Below are 19771 nucleotides of genomic sequence, written 5' to 3'. Positions count from 1 at the left end.
TGCCCCTATTTTTGTAACTTTTTTGTCGTAAGGTAAGCTTATGTTTATACCAATTATATATAAATGAAGACACTGATGATTGACTTATTACTTCTGCCAAAAGTCAGTTCCAAGCATCTACTATTATTTCGGTAAAATAATACTTTCTATTTTATTACTCTTGAACTTTTTTTAATTTTTTTTCATTGGTTGAACTAGATGGACTTTTTTCAACCTAACTATGTAACTTTCCGTCTAGTTTGTGTCAATGCTTCTTTGCTTCTGTCTATTAATATGCTGGCCCTCAGTATGCTATCTATCTGAAATCTGTACCTGAAAAAAAAACTTCTGATATGCACTAGGAGTTAATTACTGTAAGCTGTGTTGTCCGTTTATTGTAATAGACAACGTTTTCTAGAGTGCCAGGTCTTGTTCTAAATTTCATCTGGATCTGGTGACAATACTTGTGTCTATTAATTGCTTCAGGCAGCCAAAGACATCTACGGCTAAACAGGCTTAGGAGAAATAGGAATTGGTTCTTTTTGATTTTCCTTCAGGCATTTTCAGTTGTTTTTCCCCAGATAAGGTGACTGGAGGTGTTTCCACTCCACCAACCCATAGCATAACTATAATTATAATCATTACATTCAGATCTTTTAGAGAAGGGATGTCCAACCTTTTGACCTTCCTGGGCCACATTAAAAGAAGAGCAATTGTCTTGGGCCACACATAAAATACACTAAAAATAAGAGAAAATTGAGTACTGTTCGTGATACTTTTTTCATTTGCACAAGCATACAATTTTTCAGGACAAGCTTTCGGGGTATGTCCCCTTCTTCAAGGTCCAAGCAGTACTGATTCACAAATTTTTAAGCAGCATGTTAAAGAAGAAGAAAAAAAAAAAAAAAAAAGCTTTTCCTGAAAAATTGTATGTTAGTGCAAATAAAAAAAGTATCACGGACAGTACTCAATTTTCTCTGTCACAATTGCACTAATACGGCTACAATCAAATCAAGTACTAATAATAAGGATAGCTGATAAGCAGAAAGTCAGGCACATCACAAGTTGACTATCACTGATATAAATAATGTACCTATCTGAGTAATAAAAATCTTTGTTTTGTAATATTTTTTATTATAAAGCAAAAGAGAACATAAAACTAGTACAACATATTTGACACTGTTTTTGATAAACTAATGCATCAATATCTGGTTTGATGGATGTAGTAGCAATTCTCAATGAATTTTCAAGGTGCTCATTGGATATTTTGGATCTAATTTTACCCTTCAAGTGTTTCATCCTTTGAAAACAATTGCTCAAAAATATAGGTGCTGCTGAAAACTGATGACATCAATAAGGTGTGATTGTGAGGAGTGGGATATTTTTCTTTGGGAAGATAGAACCCTATTGTATTGCACCCCATCTGGAATTTTCCCTTAGTTCCTCTGTGGTGAGCGAGGCTGGAAGTGAAGAGAAATCCGCCAATAGAGACAGCAAGGAAAACCTATGACAAATTCTGACCCTGTCCCACTCTAAGAAAAGCAAAACAAAAAAAATTAAAGTAGAGTTTCTTTTAAATTATATATGTTGCTGTTATCTTAATCAGAAATCCTCCAGACAGATAAGATACTCAATGCATCACAGGCTCTAACACATATCATTTAGATACATGATTAATTACTGTATATTTTATGTAGCAATACTCAACTGAATACTCTGCTAACAACTACTTTTCACTATTCACGTGTTCACAGAGAATAGAATACATTTAGTGAATATTTATAGAGAACAGGACCAAAATACAGAATAATCACTGAGCAAATCTTTACGTATGCTTATACATCACTCACCCCAATAATCGCTTTACTGTAGGTACCTCCTTAAAAGCTCCTTTAACACCAACCATCTTTATTGGTGTAGAAACAAATTGCAAAAAAAAAAACAATTTTTTTTTTTTTTTTAGGGACAACAATAACCCTTTTCTTTTGACCATGCTGCTGGTGAATTAACATCTAACTAATGTTGGCTCCAAAAAGGTTTTCCCTCTTACCTTATCTATGGTCTCAGCAGGACTTTTCCAATACAAATCTGTCCTTTAGAATTCAATGTTAATCCTAAATTAACTCTACTCTAAAATGTACATACTCAGCATATTTCATGCAACTAGCCTGTCCTGCCAGATCACCTAATCTCTTGGGGTTTTCCAAAATACATACAAAAGGCTGTGTAGGAAGTGCTTAAAATCAATATTCCTTGTTGGATTATTTGAAAGCAGTTTTTCATGCAGTGCAAGTGTCATTAGTGAATGTTGTAGAGTAGCAAAAACAATGTAAGTGTGAAAAGACAATATGAGAAATATGCAAGCAGGGTTCAAGAATTCATAAAAAAAAAATTTTATCCATAAAAGTTCCATTACAGCAGTAGTCTGTAATGTGAAATCAATAAACTCCAACTGGTCATTTTTTGTGACCTTGTTGAATCTTGTGATCTGTCTTGTATACTTGAAGCGCAACTTGATAAAAAGGCAGGCCACACTATTCAAGCTGTAATAACAACCATCTTTTTGGTACTGTGTTGCCAAAGAAGATCATTGGCAATCTGCTTCAAATCCATACTGAAGATTAGATTCCCATGTTGGTTCAAGCCAATTCCATGCTTTAGAACTTTCAGCAGCAAGCAAAAGAAAAGAATACTCAAGATAAACCTAGAAGATTTCCATTGCATTGCTTTTTTTTGTTTTTATGAGGAATACAAGAAGGCACAATAGAGGGTAGGTTGCATTTTCAATTAAGAACAAATATAACAGTTCAGTACAGAGATTGGAAAGGTAATGTGGTTATGCATTTACATATATGAAATGCTCACACCACAAGTAGGTGTTTAAGCAGCCTGTGCACATGTTGCAGTAAGCCTGGGTGGGTGGGTAATAGACATTGTTGGCGTTTAAGAAATTATTTGTGACTGCATGAAACTTGAAAAGGTTATGAGTACAGAAAGTATAGAAGGAAATAGAGGACAAAGGGGAGGGGGGGACTGGTGAGGGGGATCCACAAAGAATACAGGGAAGATATTCCATAAGCATTTAGGTAGGTAACAATGATCAATCACAATCTGGAGGCATATAATGTATTATCCGGGGTGTCTAAATCTTTTTAAATTTGTTAATGGAGTCATGTAATATTGCTGAAAGTTTTTCATTTATAAGGTAACACAGCATTTTTTGCTTAACCTGTGTTATTAATGTTGTTTCTGATATCCATGACTTTGTAAACTTCGCTTTGCAGCTGTCAGGATAGAAGTTATAAGTTTAAATTGTAGGTTATTATATCCTTCTGACTTTAGGTTTAACAGGGCCTCCCAAGGGTTCTTCCAGATGTTTCCTACCCAAAACCATGTATGTCAGCTGGTAAAGACCAACTTAATAGCGTCCTATTTGAGAGCCATACAGATATGTAAATAATGCTAGTGTTGGTGAATATTTAAAAACAGCAGGGAGGAGCCCCTAGAACAATTCTAGCTATCCTATGAGGTATTATATACCAGTGCAAGAGTACTTTATAATTGACTTGTGTGCCCACTGAGTTAATAAAGCAGTGAGCTGGGGTGTCCTAAATTTGGGTCCCATTGTGTGGGTCAAGTTGTTTATTGAGGTCCCAGTCCCATTGTTTCACATAAGGTAGGGGAGAGATGTTGGCCCTCTAATAAAGACATATAAATTGCAAAGATGGCATTTACGTAAGCAAAAGTGTTCAAAGAGGGTAAGCTGTTGAAGAGAGGTGGAATTTGAGGTAGAGTAGGTGATGTAGCTTTTAACCTACAAGTACCAAAATCTTGGATGATGGTGGTTTGAGAATTTTCTGTAAAAGGTTAAAGAAAGGAAATCATGTCTCTGCCATAGACCACACTTTGTCCAGAGGCAGAATCTAAGAGGTTAATCAAACCCCAGAGGACAAACTCGGTTTTGTACTTTGGTCACAGCAGGGAGAAATGGAGATACTAGCTTTCTGAAATATTTGACATTGTCCCACATTTTTTGGAGTGTGAGGTTGTCACCGTGTTTGCACTGAGATGGTAGGACCAATAGCATATTGATCATATTGGAGCAGAGGGTAAATATCAGCTGCGTAATAGTAACTAGAATTATAATGGACTGAAAGGCCACCTTTTTGTCTTTGTTGAAAAACTATTTTAGGGACCTTTGACCAGGATCCCCCCAAATAAACTGAAGAAAGGTGTGTTGTAAGTAATAGGTGCAGATTGTGGGCTGGGATAATTGTCAGCAGAATTCTTCATTTTTAAGTGTAGCAATTCTCCCAAGCAATGAAATTTCATAATGCTTCCCTGACTCTAAAATTTGCTTTGTCTGTCTTAGGAGAGTCAGAATTTTTATCGGGTGCAGTGTGACAAAGTTAGGGGTGCTATGTTGCCCAAAGCCTTTCTTGGTCTGGAAAGGTGCTCTTTACACTGTGAACAAATTGAGATGATTATTTCATATCCAACAGAAAGGTAACCTGGATACTGTGTAAAAAAAAAAATCCATCTAGTTGCGTGGTTAGATCATCACACCATCCATTTCTCCTTCACCACTTCAGATGTTAACTAACACACTAAATGGTCAATAAACTACAATTGAATGAGAGGCCTGCACCCCTAAGACATTAGGAACATCCTCAGCCTTAGAAGTTGGACTAACACAGCATCTGCCCTGCCTTCTTAGCATGACTATACAAAAAATGTGCAAATAAACTGCTTTTGCCATCCTTGCCCCATAGAGCATTACATTTCTCATAGCAACACATTGATTCAAAAGCCCTCCATCAAGGAGGTGAAAAAATACTTCAGTGGTGATGATAAAAGTATCATGCTATATTAGAAGAGGCTGCAATTGCTGAATTCTACTTTTGAATTTTGAATTCTCCTTTTGAGAATCTAGTTTCCTGGCTGTCATGCTGTTGCTTTGGCTTCAGTGCTGTCCGGTTGCTGACCCGGAACAAGTACAGTGATAATGAATGATGACACTCATTTAAATCATGTTTATACTGGGTCTGTCACTCAAAAGAGTGCAGCCTAGCAACTAGTATTTTTGGGAGGAGTTCAGCAATAAAAGCCCCCACACTTTTCTAATAACAGAGTCACGTTAAGAATGGCCAGTCAACAAACAAAGTAAAGTAAAAAGTCAACCTATACCCATGTAGGAAATGGGCAGCCCAGCTGTTTAGAAAACCTTTGAGGTCTGTGCTATCCAGAAACCATTAACAGGACATCATAAAAACCGTGTGAAAATGTTCCCATTATTTTATTAAAGCCTACGTTTAACTAAAATCAAACAGAGGAAGATGTCTTTTAAAAGAAGAATTAGAACAAGGGACACATCATACTAATGCGCCGTACACACGGTCGGACTTTGTTCGGACATTCCGACAACAAAATCCTAGGATTTTTTCCGACGGATGTTGGCTCAAACTTGTCTTGCATACACACGGTCACACAAAGTTGTCGGAAAATCCGATCGTTCTAAACGCGGTGACGTAAAACACGTACGTCGGGACTATAAACGGGGCAGTGGCCAATAGCTTTCATCTCTTTATTTATTCTGAGCATGCGTGGCACTTTGTCCATCGGATTTGTGTACACACGATTGGAATTTCAGACAACAGATTTTGTTGTTGGAAAATTTCATATCCTGCTCTCAAACTTTGTGTGTCGGAAAATCCGATGGAAAAATGTGTGATGGAGCCTACACACGGTCGGAATTTCCGACAACAAGATCCTATCGCACATTTTCCGTCGGAAAATCCGACCGTGTGTACGGGGCATATCTGTACGTTATGTCCCTTGTGCTGATTTTTATGTTTTTGATTTTAGCTAAACTTAGGCTTCAATTAGATGTCCTATATTAAGACAAGCATTTAGTCAAAAGCAAAAAAAAACTGGAAAAGGTCCAATTACTCAAAACAATAATACCCTTTTATTAGATTTTGCAAGTGATTCATAGAAGACAACTTTCAAAGTCTTTATCAAACAATTTGTTATCTGGACACATGTACAATGCAACTTCAGACCTGCTTTTTTCAGTAATCCATTACATAGTTAAGCACCCTTTGCATTTTGAAATATCCTGGCACACTGAAAGAAGTTACTAACCTTCCTCTAAAAATCTAGATTCAAATAACTGTCTCTTACATCTACCAATGGCAAGTAATAGAAACTAACCTCTATTACTGGGAACAACATGGCAAGGACACAAGACACATGTAGGTATTTCATGACTTGCACATACAGGGAAGGTGTGAATGTTCCATCTTGAACCTTTTAGCTAAGAATACTTTTTTAGGTTAAAGTGTACCTCTACCCAGACTTAAACTATTTACATATTCTTAACAACTTACCTTTGTAACTGCTTTTACTGTGAAGTTATTTCAAAGACCACAACAAAGGTTCTAAAGTCAGTCTCATTTGGGCTCTAAGGCCTTGTGTGTGGCATCCAGCCCTTGTGCCAGCAGCCTGTCAAACTCTGACAGATGCTGTGGCTGAACAGGGATGGATGATGCACTTAGCTGCATGAACCTTTAGGACAGTATGCACCCCAGAACAAACAATTGGAATGCAGACTTCTTGCGTTCCAAGACATTTGTCCCTGGGCACATAATATGCAGACATCAAGAGGCACCATACAGCTGCAGCAGCTGTCAGACTGTCACAGAGGGCCTTCTGCCCACAAAAACCAGAGCCCCATGCACAGGAGCTAAGTGCCTAGTGTGCATAAGGCCAAATGTTTAACACCTGACAGTTTTTTTTATTTCAAAGGGCTGGCAAGGTGCCAGTGCTTCTGTTGTGAAGCTTGAAAAATAATTTCTTCATAGTGCTTAGAGATACAGAGATCAGTAATCTATTTACAGTATTGTTATCATTGGTTTCCATTATTTCATAAGTGTGTGCAATTGTAAGTCAAGGTGTATTTGGATATTATAATGCATTTGTTCAACTTGTATACAAAATCAGCAGCCTTTTCATGTTGTATCTGCTCTGCTTATGCAGCTCATGCACAAAGGGATATTGGGGCATATATTGTAAAATATGGCTGCATTTTTGGATCCTGGGAGCCACATAACGGAATTAAAATAATAGACCGTACACAGGTATACCCAGCTCCTAGCATAAACATGTGTATGTGCACGGAGGCACGCTTCTGGATTCAGAAGCAGTGTCCAATGGTGTAGGTCTGCGTGCATGTTTATGTCCAAAATTGTGTATACCCACGTACAGCCGTCATATATTTGTACTAGCAGCTGTACGCAACACTTGGGGATCCTGGGTGCTGGAATATAGCTCACGTGCATGAACCTTTAGGGTCTCCGGAATTTTGATTCGTTATGCATGTGTAAAATAGAAACATAGGCTCTGTTATCTAAGGTTCACAAAGGTAGCTTGCTCACAGCATTTACGGGGTAAGGGTTAGGGGTAGTTGACAGCCTTAGGGTCTTCTTAGTAACAGATTGGAAGTGGATATTCATGTAAATCATTTTCTCATTTAATTTGGTCTTATGTTTCAGTTCTGCCTGCTATATGGAACCAAATTGATTTACAATGAGCGAGCTTGGTACCTGGAACAGAAATACCTGACACCAGCAACCAGTAACCAGATCAGAAATCAGGTAAGCCACTCTGTACATTTTTACTTAACCTATAAAAATGAGAGCATTGAAATGTTATAATTGTGATTTAAAGTATATCTAAAGCCAAAAATCTTTTTACTGTTTTTGGATAGAGTAGGGAACGATTATGACTGCCATCAGTTTTTGTTTGGCTATGTCTTGTTAAATAAATTATTTCTGCACTTCTGGCACTAAATACGCTACAAGAAGTAAGAGGAAATCTCCCCAAACTGGGTGGAAATCAGTCTTGAAGACTTCCTCCTGTTCCAGTGACAACTGTAAAAATGTGGATTTCCTGTTATTTTCTGTAGACAAGCCAAATCTCCTTAGCAGGGGCACAAATATAAAATAACCTGACAGATCTAAACCCTTCCACACTGTATACTGACATATAATCACACACACATAGGTTGGACTTGATGGACTTGTGTCTTTTTTCAACCTCACCTACCATGTAACTATGTATCCAAAACAAACAAAAAAAAAAATGTTTTGGCTTTAGCTGTATTTTAAAGCAAACCCTCTGCATGTGCAAGAAATAAATACATACTCCCATTATTTTACCTGACCAGGGGGGACTCTAGAGGTGGCCATAAAAAAAAAAAAAAAAAAAAAAAAAACAGATTCCCCCATCCACACAAGTGAGGTGGATGGAGGAATCCTCCCGCTGTGCCATTGTGTTCTGATGGCAGAGTACACTGATAAGCAGCTGTAGTTGCTGATCAACTAAAGTCCCCCAACGTTTCCATTCAACAGAGGACAAACATTGAATCGACTTGTCTTGAGCTGGAATGGCCATAGATAGATTGAAATTCATCCAGTCCCTGCTGAACTGATGTAATTTTGATCCATCTATAGCCAGCTTTAGGTCAGCTTCACTCTGATGATATTTCAGATTTGGGGTGGAGCTGGTGGATTAAATAGAAAGTGGGGAAGAGTAAACTTAACTGGATCATGGTTAACGATAGACTCACCTGTATTCTCAGCAATTCTACTAAGAAATTTGACGCTACATGGGATCCATGGATACAATATCTATCTGTGTCTTAAAGTGGTGTTCCACCCAAAAAAAAATGCGTGAATGTGCCTAAAAAAAAAATTTGGATTTTTTTTTTCTTTTAACTCCCCATTAAAAGTCAGCAGCTGCAGTATTTGTAGCTGCTGACTTTTAATTTTTTTTAAAAAATGAGGATTCCTCTTTAAGGAGTATCCGGCTGGCCCTCTCTTCTTTCTTCTCTTTATTTCTTTCCTTTTCCCTTTTTTATTTTTCTTGATCCACTTATTTCTCTTTTTTTCTCTTTTTTTCTTTTTTTTTTCCTTTGGTTGATATTCATTTATAAACTCAAGATACTTTTGATGGAACATACAGTTTTATCTTGATGGTTTTTTTAGGCAAGTACCCAGTGGCTTCCCTTCCTTATAGGTCTCTCCCCTTCCCTTCCCCCCTTTCACTTCTCCTCGTCCCCCCACCTTTTCTTATTGTGCAATAACCTTTTCCTGCATTACCTGATAGATGGTTCTCATTGGGAAACTACACAACTGGTTTCTAATGAGTCGATAGAGTATTCCTTGGCTGTTTGCTATTTGTTTTTCATCTCTATGTTTATACTGTTACTTTTGTTGGTATTCTCACCCGAGAGATTTAGGATGTTTCTATTTGATGTCATGATGTTTTATACTTGCCTGTCTCTTGAAGGAAACTTATTTTTTATGTTTGCGATATTTTGAACTTTTATTTGTACCATTGTTCTAAAAAAAGTATAATGCTGTTTTGATACTTCAGTAAAAATTATTGAAAGTAAATAGCAAGTGGGAAAAGAAGGTAATCTTGTTAAGGAGATTTTGCATTTGCAATCCTTAGTTATAATGAGTTATCAGAAGCCAACTTGTGGATCAAGTTGTCAGCACCCACACAAAAGGAAATTCTCATTTTAGGTGTTGTTGGCCTTGAAGTACGGTATGTCATTCAAATTAGGTGATCAAATATTTCAATTTTTATAACCTTTAGGTCATCTATCACCTCTCTGTAAAGTGAAATTTTGAGCTACCTCAAATTAAAGAGGCCATTGTAAAGGAGAGTGTGATTGTATCGTAGACATTTTCACAGTGTGTTTAATACAAGTGACACCAAAGGTGTGAATGACCCTGTTACTGCCTATAAAGATTAGGGGGGGGAAGCCTCTCTGTTTTTATAGTAAATGGTCAGATTCCAGCTCTCAGCTTTCATAGCTTCATGTCAACTAGAATGTAGTCATTGTGGGCCATACAGGAAACATTTTCCTATCCGCCACTATTTACTCATGAAGCTCACTTCATTGTGCTTACTAGATGTTATTGTGGTAAAAATAGGAGAGAAAGTAGAAATTGTTTCATTTAACACTGTGCAACCAACTATTTTTGCTTTATTTAGAGGCATGTTGCACACTATTGAAGTGCTAAAGTGGCAGTGGAAGAGCCATTATATATTTACCCATAATTTTCCTTAGAAAGAAAAGTTGTTGAATCTAACAAGATGTGTCCTGAGACAATAATCCCAGCGGGCTGCTGAACATTACTTTGGAGTTATAATACTTAGGGGGTTTGCTGAGGTGGAGGGGTGGCATTTGATGGATACAATTACACAAGGTGCACATGGCTAGTTTCAAGAAGCTTTCAGAAGCTTTAATAAATAGATGTATGATACATAACCCAGGTTTTTATAAGGCCCAGATAACTGGAACACATGCTAATTCTCCTGCATTTTTTACATCCCATTCAAACACCACTTTTTAACATGTCCCTAGGGGGACACATGAAGAATCCAGATTTGGAGACCCTCAATTTCCCCAAAGACTCAGTGCGCTGCTTTACAATATAGTGATGAACAGCCTAATTCACATTCTATAGGGGTGCAGGATCTTTCAGATTAAATCGTTCATTGGGGAAAATGAACCTGCAAGATTAAGGACATACTGTGAGTGCAGGAAATCATGGACTTGCCTCATTGTGTACATATAATACATATTACAAATAAGGATAAACTACTGTTAAGGGAGGTTTCAGAGGGGAGGAGGGTTTACTGGACTTGGATCAGAGCCTAAAGTTGATTTCTACAGCAAATTTTACTGTAAATCAAATGAGCTGGTAGGGCATTATTATTAAAACTGTCTTAAATATGACTGAGTCTGACAAATTCAAAATGAACACAAATTCACATTAGTACAACTTTGCATACAAGTACAGTAGTTGCATTATGTAAACTTAGAATCCATAGCACAGTGTAACTTGCCTTATGTTCCTCACACCTTCTGTAAGTGCCAATTGCTGTCTCCAGCTTCAGTGATTTGAGATACTGACCGAGAATAAGCATGCAGATCTGATGAAGTAAGGACAGATTCTGTGACTCATACACCACTGGATGAGCATGCCAGCTAGGAAATTTATTGTTTTTAAAATGTCAGCACTACCAGCCTCCATACTTTATCAGTACAGGTTTCTGCAGTATACCTCTTTTTTAGCTACCCCACCGTTTACAGTAACATGTTACATGAGAAATTGGGTATCTGAGCAGTTTAGAATCTGCAACAACCCCAAATCTCACTTGTGTAATTGAAAACAAAGCTTAGCTCTGTTCATTGATGAAAAACATGACAATTATAAGAGTGTTGTAGGTAACTGAGTCATCTACCTCCTGCTGACCTTAATAGCAATCCTCCTCATTCTGTTTACTGACAAATTCCAGCACCATTCAACCAAAGGAGTCTTGTATGAGTAATAAAAGATTCTGAAAAGTGTTTGACTTTCCAACGGTACATCATCGGTTATGTATGTTACAAAGGTCAACACGAATGGCGTATCACCGAAATACATTAAAAGGAGCAAATATTTCCATAAAGACCAAGTAGACAAGCATTTGTTCAGCTATTAGAAGCTACTGCTTGTTTAAAAGGGAAGTAAGTAAAGGCAGATTGGACAGTCTGGTCAAACATTCCATTTTACTTTCATCTTCCTGAAAAAAAAACCTTCAAAAGTTTCACACATAAAAGGAAAAGTTGTTGTTAATTAATTCAGAATGCCTTTTGTTTGATCTATGCATTTTTGAAGAAAGCTTGGGTACATGGCTACATTTATCAAAGAGCACTGCCTAGTATATTCTTGCCAGTTAGAGAGTCAATAACTAGCTTACTTGGTGAGTGGTCAAAACCAGTATTACCAAATTAAAGCAAGCCTTTCGCTTCCATGAGAAAATACATTTGAAAGTGGTGCTTTAGCTGTCCAAAGCTTCAAGATTCAGGGTTCCTCCTGTCAACTGCACATTGTCACTAAAGAACATAGGGGTTGATTTACTAAAACTGGAGAGTGCAAAATCTGGTGCAGCTGTGTTATGGTAGCCAATCACGTTCTACCTTCTGCTTGTTCAATTAAGCTTTGACAATAAAATCTTGAAGCTGATTGGTTTCTATGCAGAGCTGCATCAGGTTTTGCACTCTCCAGTTATAGTAAATCTACCTCATAGTAGTAATGTAGGGGTCAGTGGAAGAAGTATAACACACTGTCCTACACATACAGAAGTGTTAGCAGCAGCAGCGTATTAGCTTATTACTTAAAGATTATTATTTATCTTCTGATGCAGGTTTCTTTCAGTTTTAATTCATTGAGAAAGCAACCAGGTCTATCTATCTATCTATCTATCTATCTAGCTAGCTAGCTATCTAGCTATCTAGCTATCTAGCTATCTAGCTATCTAGCTATCTAGCTATCTAGCTATCTATCTAGCTATCTAGCTATCTATCATTTAGCCTACTGAATAGTGATGTTTCAATTATGGGTGGTCTGCCTTGTAAGTAAAACGGATACAGTCTTCTATTCAGGGTAGATGCAGGGCTCGTACCTTTGATCTCTTCTTGGAGCACAGTTCTAACTCAGAGTTAGCCCAGATATAAAGGAAGCTAAAGACACTAATATCATCCACTGTAACTTTATTAGGTTATTAAACTGATATTTTTATTGAAAAGTGAACAGTTGACAAAAAATACAGTACCTTTTTTCCTAATGTATCATTTGACTGGTAGATGTGTAGTCTACATTCACACTTTTATGTTTTCCATGCAGTGCAGTTGCAGTACATTTTTAATGTGCTTTACATGTGTTACCATTTATTCCTATGAAAGGTATTTTTTGTCAAGCCTAGTACACACCTGTTAGTAATTTTGTCGTTCAAACCCAGCGGGCTGAATGGAAAAAAAAACTGAAGGGCTCAGGAGGCGCCGCTGTACTAACCATGTGAGGTTAGAACAGTGAACTCCCCCACTGAGCTATTGTGTTCTGTTGGGGGGACTGCCCCCTGCCAGCACACACCTGTCATCACTCTCAGCCATTGGCTGAGAGCGCTGATCAGATACCAATCGGCAGACTTTTTTCAGTCATACCCCTTCGACAGAAGCCAGCTGAATGGACCGCCATACACACAGGCCGAATGTTCAGTAGAAACCTGACAATGCCGCCCCAATATTTGGCCCATGTGTACTAGGCTTTGGAGCAGCACCCCACCACACACAAAAATGCCAAGGTGTGAATGTAGCTTTATCCCCTAGATTTTCTATTTAACATAATTTAACATAATTTTACACTGAACCAAACATAAGTTAAGTCATTCCTGCAACAGCACCCTGCACCTCACACTGGTAGACAGCATATATTCACAGGAAAAATATGTATATTAAAAAAACATGACTGCATCAAGATGTGTACTGTTTCAGTGTTCCTCCGAATATATCCTATAGCTTGATATTATGGTTCACTCTTTATCTTATGTAGTACTCATTTAATAATCTTGGGTTGGTTCTGAGATATTTCCTCTGACCTTTAAACAGTTTGATCTGATTTCTATTTTAAGGTGTATCTAGACCTAAAAACAAACATTTCATATATTGTAGCTGACCAGCCCTTAGATAAAGTGGCTGCATTTCTTTTCTTTTTTCTTTCTCGTACATCACGGGACACAGAGTCTCAGTAATTACTGATGGGTTATATAGGGTATCACTAGGTGATTGGACACTGGTCACACCCTAAACAGGAAGTTCAACCCCCTATATAATCCCTCCCCTTACAGGGATACCTCAGTTTTTACGCCAGTGTCTTAGGTGTTGGACGTGAAAAGATGTCCTGTGCTGAGCTCCAAAGGGAATATTCTATATCCTATCGCATTTCAGAATTTGGTTTTCTAGCCTTATTTCTGGCCGGGTGCTTTACAGGCCCAGAACTACGGATCCCCCTATCCGTAGGGGGCCCCAGTCTCTGAAGGTTTTCCAAACGGAGCCCACCGTGAGAGGTGAAGATTGGGTCTGTATAACAGAACCCTGCAGCTGGATAAGGTAAGGGAGATTCCACAGAATTTTTTAATTCTAGTAGGTTTCTCCTTTAAGTAAATGTGTGTTATGCCTATTGTCACCACCGGGGGCTGCCAAGAGCACATACCTTTTCATGCTTGATTGTCTGTCTCGATGTTCACGCTGCACAGCTCCTCCAGCCGAGCTCCAGGTAAGATGGGATGGGGGGCTCTCCTCTGGGAAATTCCCCCCAAAAATAGGGGGGCCGCAAGTGGTCTGTGAGGCGGTGGTATACCGCTATCACCGCCGCCATTGCCATATGGTGGACCCCATCACTGCCGGCCTCTCTCCTTCCTCCTCCACCCCCAGCCTCCCCTCCACGCTTGTCCCAAAGGGTTGGCTTGCGCGGGAAGCGCATGTTTTTTTAAAAAACGAGGAAGGGGGCGGGGGGTGGTCAGAGGAGGGGGGGCGGAGCGTCAGCGCGACGTCCGGCGTGCTTAGACACCCACGTCGCTGGCTGCAAGGCTATAAGAAGCACACTTTGCAAGTGCACACAGCCTATGGAGGGACACAGAGCTGACGGTCGCATGTAAGGTGGGACACAGGCATTCTTCTAGGCAGCATTTACTAAGAAACACTAGACTGGGCATTGATAGCAAGGCTGTTGCTGGACTACATCGCTCAGCAGTCAGTGTTTCATTTTTTTGTGATACCTCCACCTTGTTGCTTTGCACTATGGGTAGAAGAGGTACAAATACCCCAAGAACCAGAGGCTCTAGGGGATCTCCCTCTGGCTCTGAGGACCCCCTTTCTGCAGCACCTTCCCCCCCTGAAGGGCCAAGCATGGCTAGCCAGGGAGAGCTGTTGGGGTCAGGGGCTGCATCTGCTTCTGGCACTTCAGCCACTGTATACATTACACAGGAGGTTTAGAGGAAAAATTAATGGCCGTAATTGCATCTTCACTCAGCGGAAGAAAACACACTAGGTCTTCCTCTGTTACCCAGGACCCTCAGGCAGAGGAGCTCTGGGATAAAGGAGAAGAATCCCTTTCAGAGGATCGGGATGGGACGGATGATTCCTCCTCTGAGGAATCAAGTTGAGAAGGGCCTTCTTCGGCTTCTCAGGATGAGAAAGTCTTAGTACAGATCCTTGCTGGATTGGTCTGCTCCACATTTAAAGTACCCATATCTGAATCAGTTAAAGAACCCTCTTCTTCTTTGGGGTCACTGAAGCCTCCTCAAACAACACATGCTTTTCCTGTTCATAATTTACTTGAAAAGCTCCATTATTCTGAGTGGGATCACCCAGATAAACGTTTTTTTCCGCCAAAAAAGTTTTCAACACTTTATCCTATGGAAGAAAAGTTTATAAAAATGTGGGGGATACCGGCTGTTGACGCCGCCATTTCCTCCGTAAATAAAAGTCTGACTTGTCCTGTAGACAATGCTCAGATGCTCAGGGATCCTGTTGATAAAAAGATGGAATCCCTGTTGAAAGATGTTTTCTCCTTAGCAGGTTCAGTAGCTCAACCTGCAGTGGCAGCGATCCGAGTCTGTCAATACTTAAGAGACCATGTTAAGCAGGTCATCAAAGTTCTTCCGGAACAGCAGGCCCAGGGGTTGGCTAACCTTCCAGCGGCCTTATCTTTTGCTGTTGACGCCATCAGAGATTCTATCATGCAAACCTCTCGTCTTTCACTTGGGTTGGTGCATATGCGTAGAATCTTATGGTTGAAAAATTGGTCAGCTGAAGCACCATGTAAGAAACTTCTGGCTGGGTTTCCATTTCGTGGTGCAAGGCTGTTTGGAGAAGATCTGGATAATTATATCCAAAAGATCTCTAGTGGGAAAAGCACTCTCTTACCTGTTAAGAAAAGGAGTAAGCGTCCCTCTTTCAAACGACTCTTTCCCCAGTGCCAGGAGCATCAGCCTCCGGGCAGTCACGACGGCCTCCTCCATCTGGGTCAAGAAACAGGAGTCAACCCCAGGGACAAAAGAAGTCCTGGGGGAAGAAGCCTGCTAGACAAGACACTAAAGCCTCTTTATGAAGGGGCGCCCCCGCTCGCTCGAGTGGGGGGAAGACTGCTACAGTTCTCAAAGCTCTGGCAGGAGGATTTCCAGGACAGATGGGTAATCTCCACGGTAACTTTAGGTTACAAACTGGAGTTCCAAGAATTCCCCTCTCCTTGTTTCCTCAGATCAAACGTCCCCAGGGATCCAGAGAAAAAGCAGTCCAAAAGCCAAATGGGGATGTCAGACCCATTCTGGATCTAAAGGATCTGAATCGATTCCTAAAGATTCGATCCTTTCGCATGGAATCAATCTGGTCAGTAGTCTCCATCCTGCAGGGAGGAGAATTTCTGGCATCGATAGACATCAGAGATGCATATCTGCATGTACCCATTTTTCCTGCTCATCAAAAGTACTTGCGCTTCAAGATAGGAGGGCACCATTTCCAGTTTGTGGCTCTGCCTTTCGGACTAGCCACTGCACCTCGAGTGTTTACAAAGATCTTGGCTCCTCCTCTAGCCAGATTAAGGGCTCAAGGTATAACTGTCATAGTGTACCTAGACGACCTGCTCTTGATAGACCGGTCGGTAGCCTGTTTGAGCGGGAACTTGATGACCACAGTCAAGTATCTGGAACGCCTAGGTTGAATTCTCAACGTAGAAAAATCTTTCCTAAAACCAGTAAGAAGACTGGAGTATTTGGGTCTGATCATAGATACAACCCAGGAGAAAGTATTTTTACCTCAGGCAAAGGTCACTGCCTTAAGGGAGCTGATTCTGGTAATCAGGACCAAAAAGGGTCCTTCTGTCCACCTTTGTATGAGGCTGCTGGGAAAGATGGTAGCTTCATTCGAAGCAGTTCCCTATGCTCAGTTTCATTCAAGACTGCTGCAACACAGTATCCTGTCGGCCTGGAACAAGAAGGTTCGGGCATTAGATTTTCCGATGCACCTGTCTCATGCAGTGCGTCAGAGCCTCAATTGGTGGTTAATACCCGAAAGCCTGCAGAAAGGGAAATCCTTTCTACCGGTTACCTGGACGGTGGTAACAACGGATGCCAGTCTTTCAGGTTGGGGAGCAGTTCTAGAACAGTGCGGTCCAAGGGGTATGGTCCAAAGCCGAGAGGACCTTGCCCATCAACATTCTGGAGATCCGTGCGGGAAATCTAGCCCTAAAGGCCTGGACTCTCAGGCTACAGGGTTGCCCAGTCAGGATCCAGTCCGACAATGCCACAGCAGTGGCTTATATCAATCATCAGGGAGGCACCAGGAGCCGGGCAGCTCAAAGGGAAGTGAACCAGATCTTAGTCTGGGCAGAAGAGCATGTGCCATGCATATCGGCAGTTTTCATTCCAGGGATGGAGAACTGGCAGGCGGACTATTTAAGTCGCCAGCAGTTACTCCCAGGGGAATGGTCTCTTCATCCCGACGTCTTTTGGGCCATATGCCAAAGATGGGGGGTTCCAGATGTAGATCTCTTTGCATCCGGATTCAACAAAAAGATAGACACATTTGTGGCAAGGACAAAGGATCCCCTTGCATACGGGACGGATGCGTTGGTGATTCCGTGGCATCGGTTCTCACTAATTTATGCATTCCCGCCTATTCTGCTACTGCCACGACTCCTTCGCAGGATCAGGCAGGAAAGGAAGTCGGTACTTCTGGTAGCCCCCGCTTGGCCCAGGAGGACTTGGTATGCAGAAATAGTAAGGATGACGGTGGGTTCCCCGTGGACCCTACCGTCACGCCCAGGCCTGTTATCTCAAGGTCCAGTGTTCCATCCTGCCTTATAAACGCTAAATTTGACGGTTTGGCTATTGAGACCCACGTTCTGAAGAGTCGTGGGCTTTCAGGTCCTGTGATATCTACCTTGATCAATGCAAGGAAGCCAGCTTCCAGAATAATTTATCATAGAGTCTGGAAAGCTTATGTATCCTGGTGTGAATCCAGGGGTTGGCATCCCAGAAAATATGTGATAGGTAGAATTCTTGATTTTCTACAATTGGGATTAGAGATGAAGCTGGCCTTGAGTACCATCAAGGGCCAGGTCTCGGCCTTATCAGTATTATTTCAACGGCCACTTGCTTCACATTCTTTGGTCCGAAACTTTATGCAGGGGGTGACGCGTCTTAATCCTCCGGTTAAGGCGCCCCTAAACCCCTGGGACTTGAATTTGGTTCTGTCAGTTTTACAGAAACAGCCTTTTGAACCAATAAGTCAGATTCCCTTAATCTTGTTGACAAGAAAATTAATTTTTCTGGTAGCCATTTCTTCTGCTAGAAGAGTGTCAAAATTAGCAGCTCTTTCCTGTAAAGAGAATTATTTGATCATGCATAAGGATAGAGTGGTATTGCACCCTCATCCTAGTTTTTTACCGAAAGTGGTTTCAGATTTTCATCTAAACCAAGATATTGTTCTGCCTTCCTTTTTTCCTGATCCCTGTTCTTCGGAAGAAAGGTCACTACATTCTTTGGATGTAGTAAGAGCAGTCAAAGCTTTGTTTTGTTTGTGCTGCCAGAAGGTCCCAATAGAGGACAGGCAGCGTCAAAATCTACCATTTCTAAATGGATTCGACAAATGATTATTCAAGCTTACGGTTTGAAACACAAAATTCCTCCGTTTCAGATCAGGGCACACTCCACAAGGGCTATTGGTGCTTCTTGGGCTGTGTATCACCGGGCCTCTATGGCTCAAATCTGCAAGGCCGCAACCTAGTCTTCAGTCCATACATTCACCAGATTTTATCAGGTGGATGTGAGAAGGCATGAGGATATTGCCTTTGGGCATAGTGTGCTGCAGGCAGCGGTACAAGGTCCTCAGGTCTGATTACACCCTACTTGGTTGTGGTTCGCCTCCCCTCAGATAGCATTGCTCTGGGACATCCCATCAGTAATTACTGAGGCTCTGTGTCCCGTGATGTACGAGAAAGAAAATAGGATTTTTTATAACAGCTTACCTGTAAAATCCTTTTCTTTTGATGTACATCACGCGACACAGAGGTCCCGCCCCTCTTCTAATACACTTATATTGCTTTGGTACAAAACTGAGGTATCTCTGTAAGGGGAGGGATTAAATAGGGGGTTGAACTTCCTGTTTAGGGTGTGACCAGTGTCCAATCACCTAGTGATACCCTATATAACCTATCAGTAATTACTGAGGCTCTGTGTCCCGTGATGTACATGAAAAGAAAAGGATTTTACAGGTAAGCTGTTATAAAAAATCCTATTTTTCATGCTCTTTCCTCTTTATTTTTCCTGGTAATCCTGGAAATACCACGATTCCTGTCCCTGGGGGTGTCAGGACAAGACTGATCATTGGAGGAGAACACACTGAGTTCCCAGCATAGCTAGAGAACTGACCAGGTTGTGGTGTTCTGCTTAGTGTGGTCAGTTTTTGATAGGAAAGCAGAAAGACTGGGACCAGCGGGTTGAGTGAAAAACTGACAGCTCCGATCAAAGCAGCTGTACTAACAGTCTGACATTAGTACAGTGATCTCCCCTGCTGAGCTGTTGTGTTCTGACAGGGGGACGGCCCTCCGTCAGAACCCTGGTCAGCGCTCGCTGATCGGGAGCCAGTCAGCTGCTGGTTTTCCAGCATGCTTGTCTGACAGAATCCAGCCAAACAGTCGACTTCTGACATACGGGCTGAATGTTGGGCGGTTTTTATTGGACCGGCTGATGTTTCCCGACATTCAGCCCATGTGTACTAGGCATAAGCAGCTGTACCCGGATTACCATTAAGATATGTTCAAACTTCCCTTCTGTCAGTTTTCTGCCTCTCTACTTCTTCAAGGCTCTGCTCTACACACCCATCTCCCAAAAC

General features: G+C 40.9%; 1 protein-coding gene across 2 annotated transcripts in view; it reads left to right on the top strand.

Moving 5' to 3' along the window:
* Window positions 1-19771, top strand: part of ACOXL (acyl-CoA oxidase like) — a 513410-nt gene that overhangs the window by 424722 nt on the left and 68917 nt on the right. For both annotated transcript variants that reach the window (XM_073628050.1, XM_073628051.1), the window contains exon 18: window positions 7533-7634. In XM_073628050.1, coding sequence (XP_073484151.1) covers window positions 7533-7634 — 102 coding nt within the window. The remainder of the gene's footprint in view (window positions 1-7532; window positions 7635-19771) is intronic.

Source organism: Aquarana catesbeiana, linkage group LG04 (assembly GCF_042186555.1).
Source record: "Aquarana catesbeiana isolate 2022-GZ linkage group LG04, ASM4218655v1, whole genome shotgun sequence".
NCBI lineage: Eukaryota > Metazoa > Chordata > Amphibia > Anura > Ranidae > Aquarana > Aquarana catesbeiana.
This window is presented reverse-complemented; position numbering and strand designations above follow the sequence as displayed.